This window comes from Chanodichthys erythropterus, chromosome 10, assembly GCF_024489055.1.
Source record: "Chanodichthys erythropterus isolate Z2021 chromosome 10, ASM2448905v1, whole genome shotgun sequence".
In the NCBI taxonomy this organism is placed as follows: domain Eukaryota; kingdom Metazoa; phylum Chordata; class Actinopteri; order Cypriniformes; family Xenocyprididae; genus Chanodichthys; species Chanodichthys erythropterus.
Genome location: NC_090230.1, coordinates 9,051,519 through 9,066,936, shown reverse-complemented (window position 1 = coordinate 9,066,936; position 15,418 = coordinate 9,051,519). Strand labels below are relative to the sequence as shown.

The 15,418-nt window shown below is 37.7% G+C and overlaps 1 protein-coding gene across 1 annotated transcript in view; it reads left to right on the top strand.

Moving 5' to 3' along the window:
- tmem163b (transmembrane protein 163b) overlaps positions 1-15,418 on the top strand; it is a 45,492-nt gene that overhangs the window by 12,916 nt on the left and 17,158 nt on the right. The window contains exons 3-4 of the mRNA XM_067395946.1: positions 11,384-11,427; positions 11,523-11,614. Coding sequence (XP_067252047.1) covers positions 11,384-11,427; positions 11,523-11,614 — 136 coding nt within the window. The remainder of the gene's footprint in view (positions 1-11,383; positions 11,428-11,522; positions 11,615-15,418) is intronic.

Below are 15,418 nucleotides of genomic sequence, written 5' to 3'. Positions count from 1 at the left end.
GGGTGACGCGCAGCTAAGATGTCAGCGGCCTCATTTTCGCTTCAAAAATGCTGTTCAGAACTCTATGGGTGACGTCACGGACGCTACGTCCATATTTTTTTACAGTCTATTGTCGCGCACGGGTTCCCTCGGTTGAAAGCCTATGCATTTTTCCCATAGACTTTTGGAAAATCGCAGAAAATAAGCTCTGTGTTTAACAAAGGGTTATGACACTTACACGTTTTGTCTATCAAGACAATCTTTACAAGTTAACATAACATCTATAGATTTTGAAGCCTAAATAAAGTCGTCAGATATAAAAGGCTAACAGTAGGCTATAAACGAACTACAGCACACCATGGTCGCGGATCAACGTCGTCACCACCAAGCTTCCTCAAACTTTATTTAGAAGACAACTTTATTTAAAAACATGCTCGCTGATTATGATCTGCGCTGTTATTAATACTTACCCAGTTTTTCATGAGAAATGCTGTCCAAATGTCCCGTTTTTAATGATGACGTCTAAAGTCCCCGCCAAAGGAAGTAGTTCCTTTTAGCAATTTGTTAACAACCGCCGATTTAAAGACACAGTAAAAGTTTAAAAAAATCACAAGCGGGTTATAACTGGTGTGTTTTATGTCATAGATCAAAACGTGAAAGTATTTAGAGGCTTTGTTAACCACAGACCTTATTTCAGGTGATTTAGCAAAAACCCATTCAAAAAACCCATAGACTTGATGGCATTGGAACCGGAAGTCCTAAAATGCTAACTCGCTTCCGGGTTTTGCTTACAAAAACGCGTCATCCATCAAGCGAGTACCCCATAGAGTTCAGAAGGCCCTGCCACGCACCAGTTATCTAATAAAAAAATATAGCTACCGAACAGCCAATCAGAAAATAGAATTGCTGTATCCGGGTAAGATTTAGATATTCCCGCCACAACAACGTTTACATTCTGATTCCAACGACACATTGGCTGCGTCCGAAAACTGGAAAATGCTGCCTTCTGAGGACACATTTCAAGGTAGTAAGGCATCAAGGCACGTCCGAATCCAATGTTAGCTTCACTTCCTGTCTCATGAGATACCTTCATCTGATCGATTTTTGAAGGAAGCATAGATGTATCCTTAGCTGCCTTTGATATCCCACAATCCTGTGCTTTCCATTCTGTGACAGTTGAGCTAGAAAAATAAAGATGGCATCCGAAAGTTGCGTTTGCTGCCCAGTTTGTGTATAAATGTACGATTTTGATCAACATATTTCAATTTTGATATCATTTCTATCGAGAAATTACTACTGTAATAATTAAATATTTGTTTAGTTCTCACCAAAGCTCGCGCTATATTGCTGTAGATCATTAAACTGTTATGCTGCCTCAGAAGTCTGTCCGAAATCAATTTCGTGAGGTACCTTCATGCACAAACGCTGCAGTAACAAGTCATTATCTTATAAGATAGCGAGGCAGCAAGACAGCTACCTAGGTTTTCAGACGCAGCCCTTATGTGATCCGCTCACTGAAGTAATTAGCTACAGAAGAGGACATCTGTCAGTCACATTGATTCACATCTGGCTACAGACTGATCGTGATCGATGTGGGACCATATCCTATGAGTACAGTAAGTCATCTCATCAAATTGCTGGGGAATATTTGTGTCCAGGCAGCTGGTAGTTAACAGTTTGACCAGAGTACGTTACGTGAACTAGCCTAGCTAGTAGGGATGGGCATTTTTCCAAAATATTGTATTCGAATATTTGGGCTAATAAAAAACGAATATTTGTGTATTTAAATGACGTTATTTTGAAAAAATGAGAGAGACGTTTTTTTTTTTTTTTATTTATTTATTTTTTATTCAAGTTGTCACCATTTCTGAACAAACTTATAATTAGGTAATATACACAAGCTTACGTTTTATCTTAAGGTTTTCATTCAGTTTAAAACATTAAACAATATGTGTAAACAAAAAATATAGGCTTAAAGAACAAAAGCATTATAAGCTCAAGCATTATAAGCTCAAGCGAGCGGGAAAAAACAATAAAGCAGAGCACGCACATTATCGTGCAGAACGTAACATACCAACCCTACCTCACCGCGAATTCGAACTAATTTATACGAATTAACAAAGTGGCTAAATCGTACGAATTCGTACTATTTATTCATTGCATTCAAAACAACCTCGTCAAGGCGAATTCGTACTAATTCATACTACTTAATTACCCAACTCTCGATTGGAAAGCATCGCGATATTAAACAGCAGTTACACGTGCCACATCTCGGTAAGTAGTCTGTCATATGCTGTCCTAATGTCCTTTTATAAGGTTCCATATAAGTCCATTATATGTTATTTATGAATCAGGTCTGCTCCATAATGGGTTTTATCTGCCATTTCTTACTATGTTTTGTCCCAAAAAGTTGAACATATATCGTTAGCTAGGGTTATTAACCGCGTTAGCGTTAGCTAGCTTCGATCAGTTTATGTTCATATTGGTGGAATAATAAAAGTACTGACCACCACTGTACTTCTATTACTATTTTGTAGTTTTAGCTCAATAACAGCAATGCTTACTATGCTTTTACCATAGTTACTGTTATTCTACTGTGCTAATCTGTAGCTAAAGCACAAGCATTTATTTATGTTTAGTCCTTGTTATTTATGCTGTTAATTCCTTTTATTTAATATGCAAAAATTGTAATTCAGCATTTCTTTTTCTACCTTGCAGTTACTTTAGATCCCACACTACTCCTTCATATAGACTTCCTACAAATTAACCCAACGGCTCTTTTAAGAGCCATCTCTTGCAAAAGCTCTCTCGCTCTCTGACACACACACTCATTCACTCACTCACTCTCCCACTCACTTACTATAACTCACTTTCTATGTCATTTTCTCACACACAAAAACATGGCACCTGGAGCTTGGCCCTAGATGGAACTCTGTCATCCATCATGACAGTGAAAATGGCTGGCCTTGGAACCATGTTTCAAATGGGAGCCACCAACCCCTGTGCTGAAGGCCTTAAAACCTGCTACCAAAACCTACAATAAACAACACTAACCATTATCTCTCTCTCTTTCTCTCTCTCTCACACTCACACTCACTCACTCACTCACTCACTCACTCACTCGCTCACATACACACTAAAATGCTGAGTTAAATAAATATTTTTTTATTTGTGCGAATTTGTGTCATTTTTCATATCAGACCCCCGTCCCCACCCAAACCCCCGTCGCTGCTGCGGCCGCTGAAATCTCACTCTGAACTCCGTTCAAAACTTGAGAGCCCTTTAACTGTAGTCAAGGAATGGTTTGACAAGATGAGGTATCCTATTGATATCCAGAACAGCAAGTTGACGCATCAAAAAAGTGGGTCAATGCTGAGTTAAGAAATGGTTGCTGTTAGTTTGATATCTACATTGCATGAAAGAAATGAATGTGTTAGCATGTGAAAAAGTCAATGCCACAGTGCTACAATGTTGTAGGTGGCTGCTATAACATTGCAATGTGGTTCCTGGGGTGTTCTGGGTGGTTGCTAAGCTGTTTGTATGTGGTTTTATACTGGTCCATGTCCACCCCCACGTCTCTGTGATACTGTACTCTCTAGATATGACTTTCACCCCTCTTTAATGTAAGTCTGTGTGATTTGTTTTGCCCATTTTTTCGTCTGCCTCACATAAGGACGCTTAAATACCACTTAGTGGTTTAGCATATAGAGATCTCAAAGTTACTAAACATGCATGTTGCATGCATGGACTAAAAGCCATGAAAATCCCATCTCGACTTCCACACTGTCTTCAAGAGCATCAGCGTTATGTTTGGGTAACGTGCATTTGGGTCAGTATGGGTTTTGAGAAGATCAAATCTATATTTGATGTGTGGATTATGGTTTTAACCGAATTATCCTCGAATCTGTTCAGATAAAGTGTCTGATCAGTTTACCGCCAGGCGATCTGAGTCTCCCTATCTTTGCTGAAGCGCTTGTGAGGTTACGCTATCTGAAGTGTAAGCGGGACGGCTCGTTTTTCATTAACAGCTGCGCTACTCCTGTCAGCCTAAAGGGACCAAAAAGGCGTGTGTGCGGCGAGAGTTTAAGTTTTAGAGAAAGGGAAGGCATTTGGAAACTGATGAAGGCAAAAAAAAAGAAGGAAGGAAGAAAGAGAGAAGAAGAAGAGAAATGGCCTAATATATGCCGGACTGTGAGATCTGTATTCCCAGATGTCTCACGGCTTCCAGTGCAGCCAATTAACACGCTCTCAGCGACAGAGTGTCTTCTGCTTCACACACATGCACAAATGTGCTCGCATACCTCCAAATCTAATAAACATGTCCAGAAATTCCTCTGCTGCAGGGATGTAAGCGCTATTCGCTGCGACAGAATTTGTATAAATGTCTGTTCTAGGAGGATTAACTGACTTCAAACTGAAGAAAAGTAAATTAGTATGTGTGTGTGTGTGGAAGATTTTCTTGCGGCACAGAATGTAAATATCACACCGAGGAGAGGTCACAGATAGAGGAGGGGTAGTTCACTCTCATATTAATGCATTCAGCACTACCAGCCTGTAAAAGCCAGCATGCCAACTCCCATAGAGCCCCGAATCTAAAAATAAAAGATGGAAGACAGATAGAGAGAGGAGAGAGGTGGAGGGTGCTTTGCCCTCTCTGCACCTCCTCTGTTTTTTTTAAAACATCAACACAGTGAGTCAAGTGAACGGGTTTGTGAAAACAACTAAGCTAAAAAAAAGTCGCCGTCTCATGGACTGCAGTTCAGAGTTGGTAAACAGTCTGATGAATATCTGGAATACTGGAATACTGGAATAGAATAACTAAATATATTAGCTTTAATATGTTAGTTTTAGCATTAACATTACAATTAGCATCAGTGTAAGCAATAGGCTATATAAGGTTTTATAGTACAATGGGGCTAAAGGCACACCTTAAGAAAAATGTGCTTTTCACTCCCATAGTGCATGATTGCTGAAAAAAAATTATGTTTGTATTTAACATTGATAGAGCAACTAATTTTGTGTGTAAAAAAAAAAAAAGAAAAAAAAAAGTAATATATTTTGTACTAAAATCTTAAAAATGTATCACGGTTGATTAATATCATATTGTTTAAATATGATGGTTTCATTATAAATACGGTGATTATCTCTAAGATGGACACTCAACTTAATATATGATATTTACCTGTCAACAAATGGAAAAGTCAGCCAGATTTTAATTATCATGTTAATTATTGTGCCTTTAGACCAACAACAGGGGCGCTTTTTACCCCAAATTTCATTCTTTTACATATTCTTCCATTATTGAAAAACTGTTGCTTTAATTAACTTGGAACAAAACCATTAAAATCATTAACAAGACCTTCTCAAAATATATTTAATATTTTTTGCGATTCTCATTTGCTACTTAAATCTACAAATTAAAAAACAACATCAAATATTAGATCAAATTAGCACAGAATCAACTTTGCTGTTGCCCGCAATCGCGTCAAGGATCTGCCAAATTTCCACGTGCATTTTGGAAAGTGCTGCGGCAAGTTTTTGTGGCATCTAGTGGTTTAGAGGAAAATAAAATCAAATGCAGCTTTTACCCAGGTGCGCCTTTAGCCCCGTTGTACCCTATTAACAATAGTACTTTTATTAAAATTTGTTGTAGTATCTGATATCAACTAAAATATACTCATTTATTAGCTTTAACATATTAGTGTCAGTGGGTTGTAAAGAGGGATCAACAAAACAAGGGAGTATCCAAAATAAACAGTCTTCCACAAATCCACAAGAACAATCAAGAGATTGCAGGAGCTTAAGAAAACACAACCACATTACATAGATACAAGACACAGAACTGTACACAGAACTAAAGAAACTCAGGACTCAGGACTTATAATTGTAAATGATCCCATACAGGGATAATTAACACAACCAGGAACATGTGTGACTGTGAACTCAATCAAAAACCATAGAGACAAACTAACAAAGGGAACACAGGCAAACAGAAACAGAACACAGAGAAAACAAAACCAAAACTGACTGTACACATTACATTACACACCCTCCCCACCCCGCAGGCGCATCCTAAATGAGTCTAACTGAAGAGGGAGGGCGGAGGCTCTGGAGGAAGACAAAGGGTTGGTTAAGAACAGGGAACCAGAGGAGTTGGTGGCAGGAGAGACCAGGGCAGCGATGACAGTGGGAGGAGACAGGAGCAAGAGGAACCAGGTAGGAACCCAGAGCGCAGCCAGGAAGATGGCCCACGGCAGAGTCGAGGGAGAGAGGAGCCATGGTGGAGGCTTGGCTGTCAACACAAAGGGGATGATGGATGGAGATAGCAGAACGACATCTAACCAAGGTGGAGCTGGAGGGACGAGAAAGCCCGGTGGAGCTTTAAGGCCAATGGTCTCTGGTGGAGCCAAGGTAGGGAGGAGCCAAGGCGGTGCCGACAGATCAACGGGCTGAGATAAAGTGATGGGATCAGCGGCTGGAGGTGGTGCCGGGGGATCCTCTTTACTATGCGGAGCTGGAGACTGGAAGACCAGAGGCAATTGCACACTCTAGAGTGGCGTCAGATGTGAAGCTGACCTTGGAAGAGGAGGCGGGAGAGGGAGGCTGGGGAGGAATTCTGGAGACACAGGAGACTTTTAGCTGGATGGGACCAGTGGGAACGCAGGAGACTTTGAGCTGGGTGGAACCAGCCAAAACACAGGAAACCTTGAGCTGGACAGTACCAGCAGGGATGGGAGATTCAGGTAAACATCCTCTTCAAAATAGTCATAAAATGCAGAAAGCTTCAGAGGTCAGCTTCAGCTCACTTTCAGTGGTGGCAGTGTGGGTGGGGTCTTCCTCCATTTCCTCAACCTCTGTTAGCATCTAATGCTGGGACATGAAGTTGCCTGCTCACACACCTGGTCAGACTCACCATGGGGCTCAGGCTCCAGGGCGATGTTTGGCTCAGTCCTCATGTCTGACATCGTTCATCACAGCAGGCTTGAGCTCTCCTTCTGCGGTGGGCTCTGGCATCGATTGGGTGATGGCTGGCTGGGCTCTGGGTTCGGAGTGGGAGTATCCAAAATAAACAGTCTTTATTCAATCCACAAAGAACAATCAGGAGATTGCAGAAACTTAACGAAACACAAACTCAATCAAAAACCATTGAGACAGACTCTTTATTTAACTATTACTATTAACCATGTTACAGCTATTTTAGTTGCTACAGGTATTAGTAATACTATTACTTTTTGTAGACTAGTATCATAACAACAACACTGACCAGTCAAAAGTCTTTCTGACTGCAGAATTGTTTCTTGAAAACGTCCTGTAAGTGATAACAACATGCAAATTTATTCACCAACTCTGACACAGAAACTAGATCACATTCCCTGTTTTGGTTTGTGTGTGTGTGTGTCAAAAAGACAGACCGAGCGGAAGACAGGTTTTTCAGAGCAGCTGTTGTGTTGGATTTCAACATTCTGCAACTCACCATCTATAAAGATTCTGCCCTATTTTCACAGAAGAAACACCTAAAAAAAAGCACATACGACTAGTAAAAAGGCTTCCTTAAGCAGTCAAGGACAAGATCTTCAAAGAGTTTTATACATCATGCACCACTGATACATCTGAGAATAACTGTCACAACACAGTACTTGCTGCATAGCAGCAGCATGTTCATTTACTGTGTGATAGGAGTAACAAACTGGAATGAAATTAAATAGATTTTACACATTCTTGTGGATCAAACGTTCATAACCTGCAACAATGGGTGTTTGTCATTTTTTTAGTTCAAACATGATTTGTAAAATATGAAAGTAGACACGAAATCGATGTTGTGATATTTTTTATTAAGAGTACAGTATGCAAGTTTGCGTGGTGAAACATGCAACACGAACGTGTAGAAAAGAGGCTAACAGATATGTGAGAAACGTCTATACTGTAATACCTTAAAAATATTACCAAATCTAGTGAAATGCAAGTACAGCCGACAATAAATAAAGTTCCATTAAATTATACCTAACAGGGTCCAAAAATACCGTTAAGATTACCAGATTACCAGACCAATATTGTGGTGCCGCATCTTTATGAGCTACGATAAATTGCACCATAGCTCACATTAAATGCAAATACATCTGAAGATAAAGTGTTACAAAATTGTCCTACTTACATAAGTTTAGTTTAAGTTAGTGATAATCTTTGGAACAAAATTGCATTTTGTGATATGTCGATGGAATTCATTGTCCGTTTGAAGTGTTTTCCAACAAAATAACTGTAAAAAAATGCTAAACAAATTTACACTGTAAAATACTGTTTTCCATAAAATATTTCCAAAAAAATAATGCATTCTGGGTAATATTTGTCGTTTTAAGAAAAGAGGCCTATAAGATACTTTCTCAAAAATGACAAATAATATTACCCAGAATGCATTGTAATATACAGAATGCATTGTAATATACTGAAGTAATATACTGTAAAAACAATGCATGCTGGGTAATATTTGTCATTTTCAAGAAAGTAGCCTATAGGTTACTTTCTCAAAAACAACAAATAATATCACCCAGAATGCATTGTTTTACAGTATATTACTGTTTCAGTGGAAAACTGTATTTTACTGTATACATTTGTTTAGTATTTTTACAGATGTTTTTTAGGATGCAGCTAACAAAAATACGCTTTGCCAATGTTTCCATTATGTTCTCTGAACATTCAAAACATCAATTTTTTTAAAAATGTTTTAAAAACTTTTTTTCCCCCCTTGGTAATATGAACGATAAGGGCACATTTCATTTTCTGATTTTGCAAACATTATGGGAACGTTACTTTTGAATGTTCTCTGAACAAGTTTTAACATTTAAAAAATGTTAGACGAACATCCCATAAATGATGTATGTTTTTTTGCTAATGTTTTGAGAGCATTATTAAAGACCCAATAACTTTAAACAAATGTTCAATTAATGTTACTAGAAGAACGTTTGTTCATACCTTTGAGAGGATATTTCCAGAACGTAAGACAAAGTTTTGAGAACATTCCCTGTTAGCTGGCTTGTTAGTTAAGTCTGCATCTGTGACAGACTGAAGCTGATTTACCCATTAATCCTGCATACACTCAATACGTCATTGTGATCCTACGATCCTACGGTTTTACAAGCTTCATAATTTTCATGATCGGCTTGGGCCGCAGTATCAGCACTCCTTGTAGAAGCTGCTGACTTCACATGAATATCAGCATAAATATGACTTCCTAATGAGCAGGGAATGGTTTCGGCTTTCCGCAGATACACAACTCTCCATAAATCCTTTCCCATTACCCAAGATGCACTGCATCTGTACAGCTAAACTCCTGAAAACGTTGTTCACAAGACAATGTGTGTGGTTCTTTTGAGCGTGTCCGATGGGATTCTGTAGGACAATAAATGACTGCACAGATTATTTATTGGCAATGTCGATGTTTCTTGAGTTTGGCCTCTTGAGGACTTGAAATCGGCTGGCACAAGTCGTCTAAAACAGAGTGGATTTCACTAAAAGGAACAGAATTTATATTTAGAAACTGCTAAATCTTTAATCTCATGCCGCAGCAGCTCCGTTATTCATTTTTAACAGTGTTCCTGAGGAACAGAGTGTGTGCGTTTGTTTTTGAGTAATGACTTTTGCCATTTGAATGTGTGTGCAAACTTTAGCTAAAGACTTTTAACTTTGGGTAAAGGCCCGTTCTCACCATGGATGATAACTATACAGTAAATATCGTTTTTAAAATCATCCTAAATTTAAAACAATTATAAAGACAACAGCACAGAGGAACAATATAATTTGAATCACTTTCAAAACCATTTTTTCCAGGTGCTGAATGATAAAAACATTGACAGCCAATCAGAATCCAGCACTGAAAGTGGGAGACTACACTTAAAGAGAACATTGTCTGTTGGTGTGGACGCTAATATAGTTATCGTTCTTGGTGTAAACAGGCCTAATGCTGTTGCATTTGTGCATGATTATTTGTATATATTTCAGAACTCCGGCAAGACTAGTCATTTGTGACACCACCTTAATTTCATCCCTACTAAAAATTGTGGTTCCCAATTCATGGTTACAAAAAATAGAACCTAAAGAGAACATTTTTAGAACATCAGGAATTGGTAACCAAACAGGAATCATATGCTAACGTTAGGGGAACGTTCTCACATTTTAAACTATACTGTCCTATACTACACTCGAAATTATTATACCTCACCATACTGTAGTGTATTCTATAGTGTTGTATTGTACAATCAATTGAAAAATAGAGGCACAAACAGTCCTGAAATGCAGATCTGGGTACCTTTGAGAGTTTGGCTGACCCTGTAGAGGTGGATGGAATATCTCAGATCGCTCATCCAGTCTCAGGATAGAGGATTCAGGTGCATTAGAGGTCAATATTAGGTCGATAACTGGACACGAGCCACAGTGTCGTTTGGGTAGCTCAGATCCACAGCATGTGCTGACATCACAGTGTGAAGAGATGAAATCTGATCCCGGACACTTTAGCTGCTGGAAATCATTCAATGCAGTTTTACAGCAGAGGAATGCATATTATATATAATGTTTAGATGTATATTTGAGACAAACACTTATCAAAATCAATATTAACAACATACACTTGCCTGAATGCTGGAGTGGATGGGCACAGGCTGTGAAAAGTGAAGAGGAATTAAAATGTGCATTAATTCATAACATTTTCATCTATCTATCTATCTATCTATCTATCTATCTATCTATCTATCTATCTATCTATCTATCTATCTATCTATCTATCTATCTATCTATCTATCTATCTATCTATCTATCTATCTATCTATCTATCTATCTATCTATCTATCTATCTATCTATCTATCTATCTACTTCACATTTAATGAACTACTAATTTGTAAACTATATTAAATTATTTTAAATAAAAATATTTTTAAAAGATGAACTAATTAACTATTTTAATAGAAAAAAAATTATTTATTTGTTCATTCATTCATTCACTTTTAAATTTATTTATTTATCATTATTGTTTAATATATATATATATATATATATATATATATATATATATATATATATATATATATATATATATATATTTTTTTTTTTTTTTTTTTTAAGTTTACCAACTAATGAACTATTTTATGTATTTAATTAAATAAAAATATATTTTAATAAACACTTCACATTTAAAGATAAACTGATGAACTATGTAATGGTAATTATTTATATAAATTATTTAGTATGTTCTTTTTAAATAAAAGATATATATAAAAAATTACACTACACATTTAAAGTTTGTCCAACTAATTTTTAAATGGCGAAACTTATTTATTAAAAAAAAACAAAAAAAACATGAAACACTTTAAATTTGAAATCTTAATTTGAACTAACATTTTCTCATTTCTTTTGCAGCTGTTTCTATAATGCGGCATAGTGCATCAGCATTTGGGTTTGCTGTAAGTCTTACACTTCATATAATTAAATGGTCATTATTTAATAGTCTTTAATGTTTTAACGCTCCTCTTTATCACTGTTGTTCATTTGTTTGCAGTTTGACGCCACTCTCGACGTCCTGTCCTCCATTATCGTGATTTGGCGATACAGTAACGCCGCAGCCGTCCATTCAGCACACAGAGAATACATGTGAGTACATGTGATCCTTCCTTGTTTAAAGAAAACATGGAGAATGCGGCATGACTGCATGGAACTGCGTTTGAAATCGCATACTCTCTTGAGTAGGTTCTTATTTTGAATAATAATAATAATAATAATTGAGGTAATTCAAGGCCGCTAAAAAGCATGTTCTATATACAGTAGTATGAATGTGTGTAGAATCATGTGACCTACCGGGGTCAGTTGTGTCACTTTACTGCCACGAATGTCACAAATCTTCTGGCCGTGGCCTCATGGGATAGTAAAGTGTCCATAATATGCACATTTCAGAATCTTGCAGAAAGAAGTAGGTCATCCGGGTACTTTTTGCCTACTCTTTTATACTGTGAATGTGATTTTGGATGCAGCCATTGTTTGTGCTCTGTTGGGATTCTGGGTAGTTTCATTAGCCAGTTAGATGTTGTTTCTGGGCAACAAGGAGAGCAGAAGGTCAGACTGATCTTTCAAGGTAATGATTTTGCAATTTTGACATGTTCCTCAGCTGAAGTAGAACATTAGTGGGCGTTTTGTATTCAAACAAGCACACAACTAATTACCTAACTAAACCATAGTCATTAAAATGATCATTTAATGATTGTTTTCAGATGCGCTGTTCCTTTAAAGCTGCAGTCCGTAAGTTGTGCCTCTTTATCGCCATCTCTGTTTGAAACCTGCAATTGCAGGTATTTGCGAAATTATTATTTTACATGGGCTGTGCATCGGCACGGCTCCTCAGCACGGATGAATCTAATGTTTTGAGGAGTAGGCTGACAATCACCGTACTGATGTGGATACTCTACTTTGGAATTATAGATACTACGCCTTGGAAGTGCGACCAAAATAATACGTTTCACTGGAAAATGGCATCTGAACAAGCAAGTAACATGTCTGCCACTTTTGTTCTGACCAACTGAGAAAAAAAAAAGTTTTACAATAAATCGAATGGTGATTAAATCTAATGATCACAAACTAAGCTCATATCATGCAAATTATTATTATTGTAATATTTTGTTCTCAAATTGTTAATGTTAACAATATCAGCATTGCATGACTATGTGGATTTAGTGTGTATTAGCGTTATCTAATCAGCATTATTTACCCAATAAACCATTAAAATGTGTTACCTGTCCAGCAGAAAAAACAATCTCTGTGTCTGCTTTTAACCCATTCAAAACAGAGTTCATACCACCTTTCAAAAGCCCTGATGATATTTTTATTCTTGTTTTGCACGGGCCTGGTCGTATTCCTTTTTTTTGCCGTTAGCCACTTCACAATCCGAACTCCGAAGTTTTTTTTACTAGGCCTACTGGTGAGTCGCCATTTGTCAATGATGATGGTCATCTTTACCGTTCTTGATTACAATCCACCATCAAAATGACAAGCTTAATTATTACAGCTGCCGTAAAAGAGTCTTCAAATGATCCGCCACCTGCAGCATCCGGTACTCCTTCTTTATGTATACAGACATGACGTAATGACACAAGGCAAACTTGTATTTCCCGCGATAACCTACCAGCTCCTCTCATATTAAAAAACAGAATTATAAGCTTACCGTTATGAATCAGGCTAAAGTAAGTAGATCATTTTGAACACTGGCTGGTTATGTACTTGTTTAAAAAATTGATTTTGGATCATTTTTAACTAACAAAAATTTACGCACTGCAGCTTTAAAACAAACTTAGCATAATTTACCTCAGCAAGTTAACGTTTCCTAAAGACCACCAGGTTTGATGGATGGAGGCCAGGCAGACAGACTCGCTAGTCCCCCGAGAAGTGGCCCCGCTCTGGGTTTCATGTCTAAAGAGGGTCCTTAGACAGTCTAGCCTTGTGTTCGGCATCCCTTATCAACTGAAAGAAAGAATAGAGATGGCAGAAGGGCTTTGTGAAGGGAATGAAAGAAGAGGAAGCCTAGAGAGAGACAGGACAAAGGCAGAAGTGTGCTAGACAGCAGCACACTCAGACCTGTAGCATATGTACAGTACAGACACACACACACACACACACACACACACACACACACACATAATGAATCCATTTCTAATGCGTGGGCCAGTGAAGAAGCTGTGAGCCGGGGCCCTAGGGGAATCTGCTGGGATGTGGATCGCCGTGGAGACAGATTACATCATAACGCAGACTGCATTAGCGAGATGACATATCTACTGGACTTGTAGAGTCTGAGACTGTAAAACACTACAGACTCTCACTGTTTGAGAATATAATGACTTACAGATAGATTCTGCATTTTGAAGAACATCAGTGGTGCTAAAATGTTGCTAGGTGGATGTTGGGTGTTTTGAGGTGCTATGTGGTCACTAAGGTGTTATGAGTGGTTGCTAGGACATTGCTAAGTAGAAGTTAGTGTGTTCCATGGGGTTGTTAAGACAATGCTAGAATGCTAGGGAGTTGTTATGAGGTTACTAAAGTGTTCTGATTGGTTGCTAGGTGGTTGTTAGGGTGTTGATATAGACCAATTTTGTGTTTGCAAACAGCAATGATGTTTTTGATGGTGGAGCCTACCTGGTGGTAGAAAATGGCAGTTGTGCAGTATCAGGCTGTGGAAGCAACAGAATAAAAGAATAAAAAAATTATTTCGTGTTTATATCTCACACAATTCTGACTTTTTTTCCCTCACAAATCCAAGTTTATATCCCACAATTCTCAGAAAGAAAACAGAATTGTGAGATATACTCGCAATTCTGACTTTTTTCCCCCTCAGAATTGTGATATAAACTCGCAATTGCAAGTTATAAAGTCTGAACTGGTTGATATAAACATGCAAATGCAAGAAAAAGAGTCAGAATTGTGAGATAAAAATGTTATAGGTTTAAGTATTATTTCATGCTGTAACTGCTATGTATGTATGTCCCCTATGAACTGCATATGTGAATATTATGTAGACTTACATCAAATTCATGTTTTAATAGAAGACTAATCATTTCAGGTTTCATCAGTCCAGTCTGTGACTTGCAATATAAACATCTGCATTTAGCTTCAAAGGCCGTCTTCAACGACAGTATTCAATAAAAATTAAGACTATATTTTTTGCATTCCGATTCTGACATCCAACGGCACAACAAAACATTTTTCCATTATTCTGTGGATTTTGCCCATTTTCCTCCACTTGTTACCACTATTTTTCTGCCACCACTATGTGTGCTCAGGTGCAAGTGACGTAACTGTGACATCTGCTCTAAATTGGTCTATATGCTGTTATTAAAGTGAATTCTAGGATATTGCTGGTTGCTATTGCTAGGTAGCTAGATTAGATTATTGCTAGGTTGTGTTCTGAGTGATTTCCAGAAGGTGTTCTAAGTGGTTGCTAGGGAGTTGGTATGGAGATCTTAAAGTGTTCAGAGTGTTGCTAAGTGGTAGTTAGTCTGTTTCTATGCGGTTACTAAGGTGTTCTGTGTGATTGCTAGACCAATGTTAGGGAGTTGCTATGTGGTTACTAAAGCGTTGCTAGGGGATTGCTATGGAGTTGTTATGCAGTTACTAAGGTGCACTGAGTGGATGCTAGGACAGTGTCTGCTAGCATTCTTTAAAAAAACAACCCCAAATTAGCAGTTAGCTTGCAGATAGCATGTTGGTTGTCAGTCAGAACCTGAAAATAAACATTTCATTAAGTTTCTAATAAAATGCAAGTTCACATCTTTTTAGATTGAACTTGGATTGATTTTGTTTATGTATGTATTGATAAAAATATTTGGAACACACTAAATATTAAATTCAGTCGACCATCAAAACAAACATGATTAACCTAGCACACAAACATCAGCATCAGTGGGGATCTTCCTT